The sequence below is a fragment of the Tachysurus vachellii genome, chromosome 10, assembly GCF_030014155.1.
Source record: "Tachysurus vachellii isolate PV-2020 chromosome 10, HZAU_Pvac_v1, whole genome shotgun sequence".
In the NCBI taxonomy this organism is placed as follows: Eukaryota; Metazoa; Chordata; class Actinopteri; order Siluriformes; family Bagridae; genus Tachysurus; species Tachysurus vachellii.
The window spans coordinates 16508035-16526733 of record NC_083469.1 but is presented as its reverse complement, the minus strand read 5'-3'; the positions used below and the strand labels follow the sequence as shown (position 1 = coordinate 16526733).

At 38.9% G+C, this 18699-nt stretch overlaps 2 protein-coding genes across 2 annotated transcripts in view; both read left to right on the top strand.

Moving 5' to 3' along the window:
* The first annotated feature begins 98 nt into the window (after nucleotides 1–98).
* cdan1 (codanin 1) lies at nucleotides 99–10492 on the top strand. Its single transcript, XM_060879956.1, has 28 exons — nucleotides 99–236; nucleotides 793–1490; nucleotides 1710–1910; nucleotides 2019–2209; nucleotides 2662–2781; nucleotides 2874–2952; nucleotides 3046–3166; nucleotides 3407–3516; nucleotides 3618–3707; nucleotides 3803–3878; nucleotides 3955–4160; nucleotides 4689–4821; nucleotides 5520–5663; nucleotides 5793–5959; nucleotides 6032–6113; nucleotides 6596–6682; nucleotides 6857–6911; nucleotides 7014–7147; nucleotides 7359–7462; nucleotides 7590–7739; nucleotides 7835–7898; nucleotides 7970–8048; nucleotides 8153–8361; nucleotides 8508–8615; nucleotides 8751–8814; nucleotides 8901–9082; nucleotides 9178–9285; nucleotides 9391–10492. Exons 1-28 carry the CDS (start codon nucleotides 159–161, stop codon nucleotides 9481–9483), a joined length of 3933 nt encoding a protein of 1310 aa, XP_060735939.1. The 5' UTR covers nucleotides 99–158; the 3' UTR covers nucleotides 9484–10492.
* Nucleotides 10493–11799: 1307 nt separating this feature from the next.
* The window catches only part of stard9 (StAR-related lipid transfer (START) domain containing 9), a 35432-nt gene continuing 28532 nt past the window's right edge, over nucleotides 11800–18699 (top strand). Inside the window, exons 1-2 of the mRNA XM_060879941.1 lie at nucleotides 11800–12058; nucleotides 15141–15210. Coding sequence (XP_060735924.1) covers nucleotides 12012–12058; nucleotides 15141–15210 — 117 coding nt within the window. The 5' untranslated portion in view covers nucleotides 11800–12011. The remainder of the gene's footprint in view (nucleotides 12059–15140; nucleotides 15211–18699) is intronic.

The following is an 18699-nucleotide window of genomic DNA, read 5'->3' as shown; positions in this document are numbered from 1 at the left end:
AAGCTATATAACACATATATTTGAATCATGGTGCGCTGTGGTTTTCTGGAGCTATATAAACACAATTAAACAAGCATCGCATACAAACAAGAAGCGTGGACTTTTATTTTGAAAATTAAGTTTGTTCTCGTTTCTCTCATTACTTTGCTCGAGACAGAATGGCGGCTCTTTTGGAATCGTTGCTCCGGAGAGACGTGGAGTTGTGCAGAGCTTTGAACTGGCTGCAAGGACAAAGTGTAAGAAATCCATCTCGTATTTACAAGGGAGACATTATTATGTTCTTTGTAAGATAAAAACGGTATTGTCATCGCATAGCAGAAAAGAAACATGGCTCTAGATTGTTCCCAACTTCAGTTAGCAACAAGCACCTAAATCTACAGCAGGCTGTGTTTGTGTTTGTCACGCCGTTTCCTCACACAAACACAAACACTAACACACACACACACAAACAAACAAAACGAGTTAGCTAAGGATTAGTTAGTGAAAGAAATTCTCTATTTTATACGTAAAAATAACCATATTCGACACAGTATATAGAAAACCATATGTTTATTATAATAATCAAATGTTTATATGAGCAGCTTTGCTCTATATTACTGTGTGTGTGTGTGTGTGTGTATATAACTGTTATAGAGTTTGATATTATTTTATAGTTCAGATCTTTCCAAAGTTCCATGATATATTTAGTTTGATGTATTCTTCTTCTTCTTCTTCTTCTTCTTCTTCTTCTTCTTATTATTATTATTATTATTATTATTATTATACAAAATTTTTACTTCTTTATCATTTCAGGACTGTAGCAGAGACCAAGATCTGCTTTTAACAGTCAGGAAGCAGGAGTTTGTTCCATTCCTCCTGAATTTCCTGAGGGATCAGAGCAGTAACTCTCTGACTCATGGCCCCAGCACTCCAGCCAAGACAACCAGCAGCACCAGGTCCCTCAGAGCCCATGGATCATCTAGCGAGCGGAGAGCGTCAAACAGAGCATCAGCAAGCCAAGGTACCCGCAGTGCCAGCCGAGTCCAGCTCTTCTCGCCTGCTCCCTCCACATCGCACCCGGACCATCCGAACGAGCAGGACAGTCCACTGACGGCCTCTCAGAGTCTTACAGGAATAAGTGCTTTCAGCAGCCCATCGTTTAGCTCAGGATGGAGTTCAGCCCCAAGACACATGACCTCTGAACGTCGATCTGCTCAGCGCCACTGTCTTGCTGACTTTATGACATCACCTCCAGACACTCAGGCCAGTCCTACATTTCAGCCACACCGAGGGCGCAGGAGAAGTAGCGGGTTTGGAGCGTCTTCGTCAAACCGTCAGACTGCAGCGCGCAGTGGGAATTCTGTGGAGGCTGGCAGCTGTGATGTTACAGCAAGGAAGGAAAGAGGTGGAGGGAGGACTAATGACCCAGTGTCACCACCTACACAAGTAGAGCTTAACTTTAACAATTTGGAGGACTTTCCCCCAGTGAGTGTGTCTCATGCCACCCCCATGTGAGTGACTTGAAAGTTAATTCTTTCTCTTTGTACACTGTGAAGGTTTTTAATGAAATGCTGTAGTGATGGTACTTATTTTAGTACTTTTATTATAGTAGTGTCACAATACAGAGGATGTCATTAATGATGTCATTTTTTCACCCAAAATAAAAAAGCTTCCACCAACTGACATTTTTAGATTCATAGTTAAATTGTGATGTTTCTGAATGTGTTTAGAGCAACAAGACCTTCACGGCGCATCAACCCAACACCAGTAAGTGCGGAGCGACCAAACTCTAAACCTAAGAGCTGCTTTACCTCCACACCCCTCAGCAAGCCATGCAGTCCTCCTTCCATTCCAGAGGCCACAGGAACTGGGCAGAGTACAGGGAGCTCACTTTGTCTGCAAGAAGAGAGGGAGCTACTAAAGAAAGAAAGGTATTCTTTCTACCATGTGAGAATATATTTATAAAAGTCCCTGCCATCTTTTTTCTCCGTTTGTTAAATGTGTTAAATGTCACTGTGCCTTCATCCCCTTTTTTTCAGGTCTAAAATTGCACAGCAGAGCAGCAGCCCACTGAAGCCCAGTGCAAATGTTTGCACTCCCACTAAATCAATATCAAGGTCAGGCTCAAAGGTGACTCCGGATGTCCAGACACCTTGCCCTGACCCCGCTAAAGTGACTCATACACCAGAGCTTGATATTCTAGCTGAGCTGTACTGCACGTGCATTTCAGGTGAGGTATTACCAGAAAGTGCTGCAGATTAAATACCAGTTAAAAACACCTTATTTTTTAAAATGTTTTAAAAATCAATGTAACACACAGGATAGTTTGATACAATGTGGATGGTATTAAATGATTGTTTTTTTGAGTTTCACTTTACATTTTTATTTGTTCAGCAGATTATTTAACCCAAATATACAGCAAGAATCCAATTTTTTTTTTACACCACTTTTATGACTTTATGGTCGTTTTCATGTCGGGGTGTTGAGTCAGTAATCAGATCTGAAAAGCTCAACAGCTTTCAACTTATTTCATGAGCTCACATACTTACTTCCTTATACAAACATAGAAACAAATCTGTTTAAAACAAAACTATTATTTTGATTCTGTGATAACAAATTTGATCCAAGCACCAAAGAATATAATTGCAATAAGATTTTGTTTTGTTGCTTCCTTCATTATAGAGAACTTGGTGCCATGTGTGTTCCTGGAGCTGTTCTTTGTGCTGCAGCTGCTGACTTCATGGAGTTTGTCAGCCTCTGAACCTACAGAAATGTCTGCCAGTGTGTGTGAAAGAAAGACAGGTTATTGTTGTGCTTGTATCTCTCAGCCATTTCTTAATCCTGCATAAACATGTCGTCCTTCCCACTTATACAAGAATGTCGTCATCTTGCAGATTTCCTCGAGAGAACTTATCTGGGAAATGTCCACAGCTGTGTGTATTTTGCCGTGCGAGTTATGGAGAAACAGTTTACGTGAGTGTGTATCTATGTATCTGGGCTTTGCTTTTATGTAGTCTGCCTTGCCTTGGTGCTGATTGGTCCTATTTTTGACTTCTTTGGTCTTAGTTTGCTTTCACACCTGGACCGCTGCACTCTGCGTCTTCTGGCAGAGAACGAAAGAGTTGCCACTTTCTCTCCAGCCTTACGTGATCGTCTGGCACAAGCTCAAGATATCTGCACAGCTAAGGTCTACAATCCAGAAGTTATGCTGTTTTTATTCATATTCTTTAGAATTTTTAAGAAGACAATTAGGTTTAATAAGTAGTGAAAAAAACTCTTCTTTATTGACTAAATTTATTGGCAAAATAAATCATTTCATTGTAATTTCATGTAGCTTACTTCACATTGTCGCTGTTACTAGAGTCCATGCTTTCAAACTCAGCTCCTCTTTAAAACCTTGTTTACTTTGTCTTTAATGGCACTCTAGGTAATTCCCAGCCACACCACCTTTATTCATACGGTACCTTTCCAGCCAGCCACCGACAACCGCAATAACTTCAGCAGTGACAAGGCCTTCCACATCTTTAAGAAACAAAGGTACAGTGTGTATATATATATATATATAGTGTACTCGATTTGTGTCGTTACAACAGGATCATGTTACCCGTATGAATCCGTGTATTCATCTGCTGTTACAGAGATATATTTTATGAGCTGCTAAGAGAATGGGCAGATTATCATAAGGAGCCAGGATGGGAGTTTCAGGCAGCTTTAGGCCACCGGGTCAGGTGAGGTGGCTGAACCGTTTGTGTAAATAATTCCTTTAGGAAACTCCATGATGATGCTTTCTAACACATGATCCTGCTCACATTTATTCCCACAGGGGAATAGTCAGTCAATTGAGCGCAGCAGGAAACCACTGCCACTTTGCCAGACTTTTCCAGAAGCAGCTGGTTCAGGTAAAACCGACGGGTTTTTCTTACATGTAGGTTGCACAGTTAGCCTGCAGGCATTCACTGTTCATTCTTTCTGTAGATGTGTAAGGGCCATATGGAGCTCAGCTCTCCTGGTGATGCTCCGGATGCAGATCTGCTGGGCATGGTGGGGGCAGACAGCCTGGGGAGGCTGAAGCGACTGCAAGAGCGTCTGATCCAGCCGCAGGCTCTAAGTGGCCCTTGCCCTCCACCCTCTTTCCCTGGACACCAGGAGTTCTTCAGAGATTTCCTACAGGCAGCTAGCTGGTAAAATTACACCGTCATGCTGTTTTTTCTTTTGTCTTTTTATGGTGTAATATGAATTGTGTACGTGTAACATTTTCTTTCTAGAGGCTTGAGTTTTGATGTATTGCTAAAAATATACAGTTCTATACATTTGCAGGGGTCATGCACAGATTGTGTGTTTACACTGTATTGCCTGAATCTGTCTAACAATAAGTCTGTTGTTACAGCTAACTTGTATTATTTAACTAAAGTAGCAATCACATTGCTGTCGTCTTGACCGATGCGGAATTTTTGGGTATTTATTGGTTTACCGGTTAGTTCAAATATTCCGATTAATTTGTAAAAACAAAAATTTCCTTTGTTCATTAAATGGTTTCTAACATGTTTTAAAGGTGTTTTTACTCTTGTGAACGTTTTAGTATTATTCTCTCGACTTGTATAAAACCTGCTCTGTTTTATGACCCCTGATTAATCAAACAATATTCAGCACTGTTTTATTGAGATTTCCTGCACAATATCCACTTGTCGTTCTCCTCGTCTCTGACCTAGCTGCCAGTTAAACCAACACCTGAAGGATGGTTTGTGTCAGCAGCTGCTCCAGTTGAATGAGGTGTCTATTCTAGGCCCTGACAGCTCGTCAACCACAGGAGAGGTGGAGGGAGATGGAGACATGGAACAGCAGGTTCAGACCATGTTACTGTATAAAGAAGAATATTAAAAGTGCTCTCTGTGGCTCAGAAAGAATTTTATAGCAGTCGTGTAACTGCACGAGTTAAACAACAAATGTGTTTTTTTGCTTTGTGTACTTTACATTTATTTTAATTATTCAACGAAAGGTTATTTGCAATGTAATTCTAAAATATTTCTATCGCTCATGTTTAGTATTTTATTTCTGAAGGATTGATTTTTTTGTTCTTTTGCTAAAAATATGCAATTATGCACATTTGTAAGGTACACGCACAGACTCTGTGGATGTGGTAGCTTTGTCGTTTAAGGTATTGGACTTCCAATCAGCAGGTTGTGAGTTTGAATCCCTGGTTCACCAAGCTGCTAAAGCTGGGCCCCTGACCAAGGCCCTTAACCCTCAATTACTCAGTTGTATAACATGAGATTCAGAAAATGTAAAAATAAATCTAAATTATGTCTTTACTCCATTAAGTTTAAAAGATTATATAAGTAGCCAAATAACAGAAACTACTGTTTAGGGTTTTTTTTGTTATTAATAGTTTCTGTTTAGCCGTTAAAACTGTTTACTATTGAGAGAGAACTATGTAGCAAAATCTGTTCAAGATTTAGCTGATTAAGCAATTCATAAAGCCACTACGTTTGGCTTGGAATAAGTGCTGAATCTCACATCTCCTAATGTCTTCCTCTCTATAGGATGAGAAGCAACGATTCTCTTCAGTACTCCTTGTGGCTCGACTTCTTGCCAAGTTCCTGGGGTTAATTTCCTTTATGCCCTACCAGACCTCTGAGGCACCGTCCAAAGAGATCCGGGAGGCTGCCGTTGCTCTACGCAGTAAGGTAGATGCATCTGCAAAGCACGATGGAGAAATTTCTTAACAAGAAGATTTATTAAGAGGACTTACAATGCATGGGGTTAAAATGCATCTGTTAGTGTATGATTTTTTTTTTCTTCCCTGTGTTTTCCAGAGTGCCCCGGTGCTGGATGTGTCTGCATTGTTGATGAGTTGTGTGCGTAGGAAGCGCACTGTGCTTACTGTTCCCTGGCTGGTTGAGTTCCTCTCCATGCTGGACTACACCGGCCCATTTCTACCCTGCTACAGGTCTGCTCTGGGATTCCTGCTTCAAATCTACAGGTTTGTCACATGCAACACACATCATTCATTTTGTATTTGTAAATGTCCTGACTGTATGTGTGTTTGTGTTAGGAGGATGAGGTTGGGTAACGATGGAGAGCAGTGTTACTTGAACCAGATGTTGTTGGTGGCAGTGCTGGGTTGGCTTTTCCAGGTGAGACAAATTGCACTAAATTGACTTGAAACGCACATTAACACCTTCCATTTTTGTCCATTAGGTGGCATAGTTTCCCCATTATTTGGCCATATCTTTTTCTGTTTTTCAGAGGAATTATTTTTTGGTACAAACTTTTATATAAAACTCTTATATATACTTTTTGGAAAGAGTGTTTAGAATTTTTTTACCAGGTCTAGAATTTTTCTGTATTTAAATTTTGCACCCTTATGTAGTCTTTGAGAAAAAAAAAGTTCATTAATTTCATTAAATTCAATCTTAAAATATATCACAAATATATATTTTTTTTCTCATATTATTTTTTGCATAAATCTGATAATCAACCTCAGTTCTAATCAATACCGCTACGCATTAAAAAAAAATATTACCTATTTAGTGACGTCAATAATTTGCATAGAAATACACACAAAATGACTTATTTTTAAAATGAGACTAGACTAATATCCACAGTCTGACTCTAGATCCCAGTCTTTCCAGAGGATCTCTTGTTTAGCATCAGTGTGCAGGAACTAGAGGACCTGGGGAATCACACTAGCAGTCAAGGGTTGGTGAGTAAATACTCATATTTCACTATTTCGTTTTTTTTTGCTGTAAATGCCTTGACGATCATAGCACAGAGGCTGATCGGACTGACTTTATTATTTCTTTAGCAGGCAAATTTCTGTTTTAGAAATAGTTTCAATACTGACCAAGTAGTAAGTACCAGTATATTTTCTTTTCAGGACAATCTGCCTTTAGTGGATCAACAGCTTCTCTATACCTGCTGCCCATATTTAGGTGAGGGGAAGCTCTTTAGTATTGTTTATGAATGAGGAACTGAAACAGTCATGTTTTGTTGACAATTATATATTGAGTGTTTTGTTGGAAATTGTTAACCAGGGGAATTTCGCAAGCTGTTGGCAGCCTTCGTGTCAGGAAGTGCTTCCAAGACTGGAGGCCTGATCCGCAAGATCACGCCTACATCTGCTGAACCCAGAGGTCCTTCCACCACCATCACTCAGCAGAAACTACAGGTAATACAGCTTTTTTTTTTTTTTTACTGGTGTATTTTGGAATTAGTAATTAAAATGAACAAGACTGAACAAACGTCTATCCATTTTTTTTTTGGCTTAGGTGCATGCAGGAAGAAAAATAAATATGCAACACTTACTTATTGGTTACTTTATAAATGGAGCATTTTCATGTCTTTTTTTTTTGTTGTTTTTTTTTTGTTTTTTTTTGTAGCTGGATCTGGAGCAGGCCTTTTTCCATAATCAGCCTCCTTCACTTAAACGTACTGTGGAGTTTGTGGCTGAACGTGTTGGATCTAACTGTGTCAAACACATCAAGTCAGTCTAGATTCTTTTTGCTCGTATTATGCATATTCTGTGTGAATATCTGTTGCTTTGTTAGATTTATGCCTTAAACTTTTATTTGCATACTGTTTATAATTTTGTGTACACGTGTGTAAATCAGGGCCACACTGGTGACTCAGCTGGTGCAGGGTGGAGAGAAGTCTCTCAGGGATGGTTTGGGTTCAGATAGCGTTAATGCAGCCAAGCTGAATGACTCGATCTGTGCTATGCTTTGTGATGCAGCCATGCAGGCCCTGGAGAGAGCCACAAGGTAAGCTTTTAGTACTTTTATAGTCAGGCAAATGTGAGAAAGTCTTTTGTTAATATTTGTCCTTCTTTGACTTCTGCTTGTGCCTCCTGTACTAGGTTTTGCAGTGAGAATGCACCAAGAGCTGTAAGGGTTCTTTTGCCTGATGAGACGTCTCAAGCTGTAAGTTTCCTCATGTACGATTTGTTCTTTCTAATGACACTCCAGAATTCCCTAAACAGAACTTCTTGCAGGTTCTGACAACATCTGAGCACATCACCACACGACTGGCAACTGAGAAAGCCTGCAGCTGGCTCTCGTCAAATATCACAAGTACTGTACTGGAGCACTCACAGTGATTTTACTGGGATATATAATGTGACATGATCTCTGTGTAGTACAATTCTAGAACTATATATGCATATGCTTCTCTATAGCTCTTATAAAGAGGGAGTGGAAAAGTACTTTCGAGCGTGTGATGAAGAATGTGCCTTGTCCTACAAGCACCGCGTCTGTGGACGGAGGAGGATCTGGCAAGAGTGTGCAGACACAGAAGAGCGCCTCAGGGCCGGATGCTGGGTCCTCATGCCCACAAGATTGCTCTCACAAAGGTCCACTAGCATCTGATGTTATTATTGAGTTAAAGGTACAGACACAGGATTTTCACTGTTGCTAATGATTATTATATGCTGTGATTAAATATGGCTACTAGTACAAAAGTGGTTTTCTGCATTAAATACATTTTTTGTCAGAGTTTGTTTATTATTATACACGGACACGTGCGCATTTCAGGAGGTGCTGAGCATTGCAGTAGGGCCCAGATCTGAAGAGGAAGTTCTTACAGTGCAGCAGATTAGCTCTCTGCTAGACAAAGTGGGACAGACACTAACATGTAGAAAGGTGAAGACTGTTTCCCCTCATTTACCGTCTTGGTATTCTGTAGCTATTATTATTTACTTTTATTTATAATTTATTTATTATTTTAATATTTTATCATGTATTTTCTGTTTACCAGTTTCTTTGTTCTCTTTGCAGTTCATGTCTGCAGTTGCTGAGCAGATGCTATTGCGTTGTACTGTCTTGTTGGCCTGCAAGCTAGGTGATTGTTTATGGTCTCTGTGTGTGTGTGTGTGTGTGTTTATTCCTATTTAAACATTTTGTGGGTTTTTACATATGTTTGCATAGTGTCTGGAGAGTTACCCCTGGTGTCCCCAGCTGGGGGTAACGGGAAGGATGCTGCTGATGTTGGATCTTTATTGAACGAGTTGGTTGTTCTGTGGACTCGTATTCCCTCTACCCATGTAACTTTGCACCTTCTCTTTACTGAGCCTACGCTTACTGCCATCATCAATGCGAATGACCTGCAGGTGACTAGTGATAAAAGTAGACATAACACTGCAGATATTTATTTCATGTGTGGTTAGAGCTGTCAGAGTACACTTTCTTTTATCTGTCCTTTCAGAGGTATACCTACCTGCTCTTTGTTCAAACGCTTATGGAGAAAGGCCTTCTGACTAAGGAAGAAATGGGCTCTCACTGGGCAAAACTATCCGAGTTCTCTTTTCCAGTGGTAATGGTCTCATACATACATACATACATATAAAAGACATCAGCTCATGAACATTGTTTAGAATCACATAAACAGTATCATAATTTCTCTCTCACCTCATTGTAGGAATCCATCGCCAGTTTTCAGAAGCTGTGTCTGTCCTCCCCTTTACCAGTGCCTTTAGTGAAATCTAATGACTTACTACAGATCTCCCAGTGACCAAAAGAGGGAGACAGCTGCAGTACATGGCAAAAATTTATACAGGAAAACAACGGAGATGACGTCATGTGTTTGATTTTAAAACGATTACACACATATTTTACTCAGTTTACTATATATTTAATTCTCCTCAGCATTTACCTTTTTTGGCAATATTCTGGTGCAAAGCAAATTTAGTTTGAACCTCCTCACTGACGTTAAGCCTCAAATTCTCCAGTTTGCATCTTGTACATGACTTCGAGCCAGATACAGTACTGAATTCTGATTGGCTGGATGAAAGAGTATAGTATTTGAACTTCAAAATAGTAATTGTACCTCAATTACTACTTTTTCCCTTTTAGTATCTGTGTTTTTTATGATTAAGTTTAAATAATCCTTCCAAATGTTAACGGGAGAGTCGCTTAGATATTTGAGACTGAAGTACACTATATGGGCAAAAGTTTGTGCACCTCATCACACTTTTGAAATTTCCATTCCAGAACTAATGCGCATATTTGTGGTTTTCCACCAGATTTATATGTAGATATTGAGATTTGCCCGTCATCTTCAAGAGCATTAGTACAGGTAATGTCAGTTGAGGAGGTCCTCATTTCTGTGTGTGAGGTCGGAGCTCTGTTCCCATACGGGTGTGAATTGCAAACGGGTGTGATTGTCAGGTATCCACTTTTTACCATATAGTGTATATAACTTATCTACAGATATTATGATTATGAATGCACATATCTAAAATATACATAAGTTCAGCTCAGTGGTGCAGTTGACATGTTTTGTGTAATGCACCTACCTGTGAAAATAATATAGCTAGGCTTAAAAGGATGTGCACAAGTGTACAGAAAATTGCATTGATAGACACTTAATCATGTTTAAACTTTATTTTGTGCATCTGGTTGTGAGATCTTATCCCTACTCTAAATGTATTTCTTTTTATGCATAAATGTTTGTTGCTTGGAATGCTTTGGAATACATTTTAATGAACACATGGTTCATGTTGGACTTAATGTCAACAGTTGGTTTTAAACTGTTTAATATTAAAATTTAATAAATATTTAGGCATTTGTTTATTTGCATGTGTTTATTTGAGTGGTATACATCTTTGATAATTCACGGTGAAACGGTGAGAGTGAAAAATGCAGATGTTAGAATAAGCTGTGTGTCTGTGTGTGTGTCTGTCTGTGTGTGTGTGTGTGTGTGTGTCTGTCTCTGTGTGTGTGTCTGTCTCTGTGTGTGTGTGTGTGTGTGTGTGTCTGTGTGTGTGTGTGTGTCTGTCTCTAATAATAATACATTTTATTTAAAGGCGCCTTTCTGAACACTCAAGGTCACCGTACAAAAAACAACAAAGACAATCAAAATCGAATAGCTACATTGCGATACAAATTAGACCAGCAGTACAAATTATGGTGTAGAATAAGCTAAACTAAACAGCTGAGATTTAAATAATGAAAGAGAAACAATATTATGGAGTTCAGATGGAAGTGAGTTCCAGAGCTGAGGTGTGTGTCTGTCTGTCTGTCTGTCTGTGTGTGTCTGTCTGTGTCTGTCTCTGTGTGTGTCTGTCTGTCTGTCTGTCTCTGTGTGTGTGTGTCTGTCTGTCTGTGTGTGTGTCTGTGTCTGTCTGTGTGTGTGTCTGTGTCTGTCTCTGTGTATGTCTGTGTCTGTCTCTGTGTATGTCTGTGTCTGTCTCTGTGTATGTCTGTGTCTGTCTCTGTGTGCGTCTGTGTCTGTCTCTGTGTGTGTGTCTGTCTGTCTCTGTGTGTGTCTGTCCTTCTCTCTCTGTGTGTGTCTGTCTCTGTCTCTGTGTGTGTGTGTCTGTCTGTCTGTCTGTGTGTGTCTGTATCTGTGTGTGTCTGTCTGTCTCTGTGTGTGTGTCTGTGTGTGTGTTTGTGTCTTTTTTCTGGGTATAGGCTTCAGAGCCACACTGGCTATGACCAGGATATTGAGGTCACTGAAGATGAATGGATTATTATATATATATATATATATATATATATATATATATATATATATATATATATATATATATATATATATATATATATATATATATTTATTTTTTTTAAATGAAGTTTCAGTTTGTTTTCAAATGAACTCTATTAATGCAATATTATAGATCCAAACTTTGATTATTAAATGAAGCATATTTGGAAATCTACTGCATCTGCTTTTTATCATATCATTATTCACATACTGGGACAGTTCAGCAAACTTCAGTTAAAGAAATGCACTTAAGAGCTATTTAGTAAACTTGGCTGTAGCTTATTTATTATTAGTGTATAGAGTGAGCACATGGTTGGCCACAGAGCCTGTGATCTCCTCCCTCCTCCTCCTGGGTCTCCTGTTTCAGCTTCAGTGTAGTTTCTCTATCAGCTCTTCTGCTTTTTCCTTCACTGCCATAAACATCATGGATTTTAACTCTCATCGTCGACGACCACCATTTGATCAGGATGTACAGTTTCTCAGCTGCCAGTTAACCACATACAGACTCTGACTCGACACTTTATTTCAATTCCTCCGTTCTGTTTAAAACCTCAATGGCAAACGTAAAAGTCGCAATTCGAGTCCGTCCTCTAAACTCAAGGTAAGTCAGAAAGAAAGCCCTGTTGTGTTAACGCAAATGCTGTTGGACTTTATTAAAGATATTATTGTTAAAAGTGCCAACGGAGAGCTTTTGTTGCTGGTGTTGCTATGTGTGGGAATTGGAGTCGACTCAACGAATCGGTTCATCGTCTTGCCTCTTGATATCAAAACAGCTAAAGCTGTAAGTTTCCTTTTAACGTTTTGTCCTAAAAATGAAGTGTTTATTTAGATACTAAGTAAAATAGGTGTAAAAGTTTGGTGTTTTGTTTTGTTTTTCTCTGAGTCTTAAGAGTTTACTTTTTTTTTTTATATCAGCAAATATTTGTTATTAAATTCGAGGTCCACTGCATATAAATGTAGCTTTTTTACGTTATAGACGCAATTGCATGCTACTTTATTATATTGTTGGAAAATGTGCTTTATTTTTTTCCCCCCCTCAGCTCTTTAACAGCCCTATTACCCCAGACATGGGGTAGCTCCACCCACCAGCATGAGCTAAATTACTGCAGGATGTTGAGTTGAGACTCTGAGGGTGAAGGCCATTTCCAGCTCAGTCTAAAAAGAACTCACATTTCACTTTACCCAAACTCCTAATGCTACTGTACCAGCAGATAGGAGTAACCACGCCTGGAGTAAGAGGTCTCAACTGCTGAAAAAATCATGCTTGGTCTGACCGTCCACCGGCTGGTCAAACCGGTAGATAGCTGGTAGATCTTTCTGGTAGATCTTTGCAAGCCGTATGGTGCTGGTAGAAAGGAGAGAAAAGAGTTTATCAAACATCAAACATTTATGGATCAGCAGAAACTAAAAGTCGGTCTACCGGCTCGACCCGAGTCAGATCAATTTGTATGTTTCAGCAGCATTATTTAAATGTCCCCACAAACTGTCTATCCATGACAAAGGACGACCTCGTGTCTTACTGTTCCGGTTATGCAAATAGATGTGTCTTTATAATAAGCCTAGTTTTATATAGAGCACAGTGACAATAGGGTCTGCTTCCTGCTTTTCAGTACTTCCTATGTTTGTCGAAACAAAACCACATTTTTTAGATGTAGTGGCTTCTGTTGTGGTTCATTGACATTTACAATTATTTATTTGGCATACGCTTGAATCTAAATTAGTTTAGAAGTGAAGCTGAACAGAAGTGTATTCAGCTGTTAAATAAATAGCAAGATAAATAAGTTCCGCAATCCTTCCAGCAAGTTTCCACCAACTAACCAGAAACAAGGGAAAGACAGTTATAGGAAGAACAGAGAGAGAAGCAAAACTCATTACAAGATCTAAAGCTAGTGCTGCTAACACAGAAGCACACAGTTCTGTCAGAAGCACACTGTATGGAAATCTTGCACAAATATCTTGGTTTATATTATGTTCTTCAGAACAGGTTTTGATGCATGAGTCTTGTTATAAATCTTCCTCATGACAAGGAGATGAGAAGGCAGGCTGCTGAGGTTTTAGGCAGGGCTGCCTTTAGGGTTGGCAGAGAAAGGGAAATCTGTTGGTACTGATTGTGGGGTATAAATTAAATCCTTGCTCTGATACACACTGCAGACCTGAACAGCTTTTAAACAAATTAAAAATCAGTATTTAATAATTTATACTGACCCAGTTTTGGGATGGACTTCAGATTTCAATCTCTTGCATCAGTCTGGAACAGCTGGAATGCACACACAGCTGTCCTAGCTCTCACTCTCTATTGCGCTCTCTCTCTCTCTCACTCACTCTTATTCTCTATTGCTCTCTCTTGCTCTCTCTCGCTCTCTCTTGCTCTTGCTCTCTCTCTCTCTCTCTCTCTCTCTCTCTCTCTCTCTCTCTCTCTCACCCCCCCTTACACACACACACACACACACACAGCAAGTCTGCTTTCCCTCAGCTGTGCAGCTCATGGAGTTGTTCACTAATGTGTTTTCATGTCTGTTTGACACACTCTGAGTTTGCAGTGCAGCATAATAAAGGAGTAGAGAGTAGAGTCTCAGATACAAACCACTTCACGCTGTTTTGACTCGTCTGTATAGAGTCGACTCCTGACTTTGGATCCCTCGGGAGCAATTTCAAGACTATTGCCTTTTAAAGTAAAAGCATTTTATTTTGGCTTATCTTCGTAAAGTTTCGTATAAAGCCTAGTATTCAGTAACTACTTTGAACAAATAGAAAATGTTTGTAGTTATGAATGTGAGGAATTTGTCTGAATCTGTCTGCTGTAGTGGGTTAACAAGCATACTCCAATCATTACGTAACTCCACTTGGCACGTTGTAAATAACAATAACAATGGAATGATTTCCTTTACACGTTTAGTCTTTATCTCAGTCTCAAACAATAAAGATATCGAAAGTGTTATTTATTTTCATGATAATGTTATAATCTGTGTAAGAAATCATACTGTATTTAAACCTTGTGTAAACCATGTTTCAATTAATGTTTATTATTTTGAATTGATTGATTATATAGAAATATATAGAATTGAGAAACAAAAGGTTATTGCAGTCAATGACTATCAAATACAGCTCACAATAATGTATCTGGAAATGCAGATAATTTCCAACAAATGATAAAACTGCTCAATGTGACCTGAACACCACACAAGCGTTAAGTTCTGACACTGAAGACTCCTTTAAAAACAGCTAAATATACATATCTCCTCACAGGAAATCCTCCACATCAAATCAACAACTGCACACTTTTAAAAATAGGTTTGTTCATCCCTTCTCTGGAAACAGCACCGTATTAGAATGTAAAGGTGCTTAAATCTAAATCTTCACCTGTCTAGTAGCACAAAAGTGTTGTGCAGTTTGCTCTGGAAAGAACAGAAAGTCATGGTCTTGGTTTAAATACGTACTTTTTTGATGTTATATCAGATGTCATGTGGGATGTGTTAGCCTAGTGTTTAAGGTGTTAGATTACTGATCGGAAGGTCATGAGTTTGAATCCCAGCCCCACCAAGCTGCCACTGCTGGGCCCCCTAACCATCAGTTGCTCAGTTCTATAAATGAAAATAAAATCTAAGTCACTCTGGATAAGGCTGTCAACTAAATCCCAGAAATGTAAATGTCAGATTATCACTTTCTTCTGTCTTGTCCTTCAGGGAAAGAGTGGATGGAGGGAGAATAGCTGTACAGGTGGAGGACAAAGTGGTGAGAGTAAGAAATGTCAAGGTAAGTTCTCTATCTGTTCTGTGTTGCCAGAATGTAGCTGCCATACATCACAGGGAATTTTATAAAATACAATAAAGCAGTGCTGCTGTTTACACGCATTCAGGATTAAAAGGAAAAGATGCAGTCTCAGGCTTGATCATGTTAACAGGAAGCTTAGAGGAGAGTGTCCACTTCCTGCACCATTACACTGGTGTTTATTGAAAGCATCCACTGAACAAACAAACATTTGGTTTGTAGTCACCTCATCAAAGCTTCCACACAGACTTACTCACATAACAGCCATGTAGTTAAAGACGAGTAAACAGTGTAGAAATGCACTTACTCCATCCCCGAATTCCAGCTCTGTGTGTGGACTGAAACCAACGCTACATAACCTGATTTGTGGGATTATTGTGTGTGACAGAAAGCGAGGCCACAAAGTTGTGTCTGTTCTTTATGCTCAGCCTCAGAACAACACAGTTTTGTTATACACAAATAGATTCAGTCACAACTATCGTGGTTATTTGCACATTTGTAACTAATTGTTATATTAAAGACGTATATGTTGCTATATAAGTATATGTACAGACAATACTGATCCTGATTAGGTTCAAGATTCACAGTATCAGTACAGAACAGTGCAATTTTAATGACATTGTTTTTGTAGTAGTTTGTATTTTACAGTGCAGTAATGTATTTGAATACATAAAAAATAGGACCCCAACTGTATATGTTAAAAAATCTGAAAAAAGGTTTTTTAACATATACAGTTGGGGTCCTATTTTTTTATACACCTTGTAGAATCTGCAAAATGTTAATCGTTACAAAAAAACAATAAGAAGAAGGATTGCATTTTGTTTTTTCTTTACTTAGTACCGCCATAAATAAGGTTTCCCAAGCTAATACACAAGACAAAATAACTCAGGTTTGGGATGTGGGATGTGGTAGCTCAGTGGTTAAGGTGTTCAACTACTGATCAGAAGGTCACTGGTTCGAATCCCAGGTCCACCAAGTTGCCACTGCAGGGCCCCTGAGCAAGGCCCTTAAACCTCAATTGCTCAGGTGTATGAAATAACTCAATTTTCACAAATGGAACTATGTGTGTTGATACCTGGAAGATCAATGACTGTTTTTGTGAATTTGTGTAAATTCAGTTATTATTGTGTCATGTGGAGTATTATATAATGTCGTTATTGTATCTGTATAATAATGTGAAATTATTCAGGGAATAATATTGTTTGTGTGTGTGTGTGTGTGTGTGTGTAAATTGTATTTATATGTTCAGTCTTTGTCACAACTGTTAATTACCTACATGATAATTAATGGTCAGCCAATTTATAAATGGTGAGTGTAAATATAACCAGGCTGAGGAGGAACTGGTGCACAGTATGAAGTCAGAGAAACAGGGAAAAAAAGAATCTTTTTCCAAAAAAACACTAGTGTATATCATAGTGGAGAATACGGACAAGGCTATTTTTACTCTCAAATGTGTGACACGCGACAGTAACTAAGGCCACAGGATAATAATGTATCTTGTGAATTCATGATTAAAGTCTCATCTACATGAGAAGTGTATAAACAGACATAAACATATCTTTCACGTTTTCTGCATCATCCCTTCAGTATATAGATATTACTGTCGGGATATTAACAGTTACAGAAGTCATAATGCTCTAGCATAAGAGATCACACCAAGCTTCAAGTGCTTACTGAAGATGTGGCTGTGCATTATACCGGGATGGAACCACTGACACTTACATTCCATTACCTGAGTGCCAGTGTAAAAAATACCTTATTGTCCTTCTGTCTTGAGCCGTGGATGGTTTACTTCAGCTGTAGGTCTATGACCTGAGCTATTGCTTGACATTTGATGCCAAGTAATCATGTATCAGGGTTTTAAATCATATGTAGACAGCTTCATGGATCTCAAGGAGGGAACAGAGCATTGAGTTAGAAGTCAGGCTGTGTTGGGGTTAACTGTTGTTGTGTGGAAAGAGAAAGTGGGAGGAAACAAAACCAAAGTCTTTAGCTTTTTGTCCCAAGAGGAGTTATTTAGAGATAGCTAAACATGGATTGGCTTATACACATACAGGACAAGAGGATATACAAGGCTGGAGTCACACACACACAAACACTCACACACATTGAAGATTTAAAATGAACTGCATCGCTACATGTTTATCTCATTTATGCAACTGAACAATTAAAGGTCAAGTGATGGAATTTGTCTGTGAATGACTGCACATTGGATTAAAGGTTTTCTCTCATCATCCACCACAATCCCAGTTTTTTTGTACTGTGACTATGTTCTACATCCTTGCTGATGAATTTAAAATGCTTAACACCCTTCTGCCTTAAAAAGCTGTCCATGTTACTGGCCAACCTCACAATTATATTCATTACACATGTAGAACGCACGTTTAGATCCTGATAAAGTATTCAGATCTATTTAACAGGTTAATTAAACGATTTCCCACCTCACTCAGCCCAAAATGAAATTGTATTCAGATTGTCTTTAATCAATTTACTATTCCGATTGATGTGTAAACATGAGCATTTATATTCTGTCAGAGCCATCAGTCAGAGTTTATTAACGTATTATTAAGCAGCATGTTCAGAGTCATGGAAAACTTCTACAAAGCTTCTAGTATCTTGGATGTGGTTTTCCAGTCTGATTGATATAGGATGTAGAACATGAGGCTGGTCCAATCTGATGGTTTTCTTAGTGAGACATTAGCATGCAGAGAATCAGATTTAACAGTATTAATACACATCCTGCTTTAGAAATCTTGTAAAATTTGAATAGCAGACAGATTGCAGTAATGAGGCACTTTTTCTTAAGCTCAACTTGTATAAAATGTTGGATCTAAACCGTACAGCAGAGATTTAATGTGTGTAGTAAAGCAGTGTAGAGTTGTGAGGTAACGCATGCTGAATGGAGCCAGGAAAGTACTTCACCACTGAGGCAAACACACCGTTGCCATTAGCGACCAGTGGCATGTTTCCGCACGCTCCTTTCCCTGTTGTTTTACCACGACAAGACATGGCACACTGTCAGTAAATGACACAGCTGAATGGCCATTGATGCAGGTCAGGTCTGTTTAATAGCTGATAAACTGCTAAGGAGTGTGTGTGTGTGTGTGTGTGTGTGTGTGTGTGTGTGTGTGTGTGTGCGTGCATTTCACATTTGCACCGATGTGTTTACTGCTTTGTGCTGACGGTAAATGGAACAGCGGTTTTCTAAATGTCAGCAGAGAGCCATTCATGTGTAGTCAAATCATTTATTTCTTCTGTTGAGCTTTAGAACAGAGTGGAACATTATTGTCGTAGGATCTGCTTTCGACCACCCATAGGCAGGCTGTGCATCTTTAGATGTTTTGCATCATTTTATAAAGTGTAGTAAAAGTTACAAGAGAAACGGTCCAGCTACTTCTTTCAAAATCTTAAACTGCAAATGAGGCTTCAGCGGAAATTTGTACGTTATGAGTTATAATCTGTCATTATTGCTTA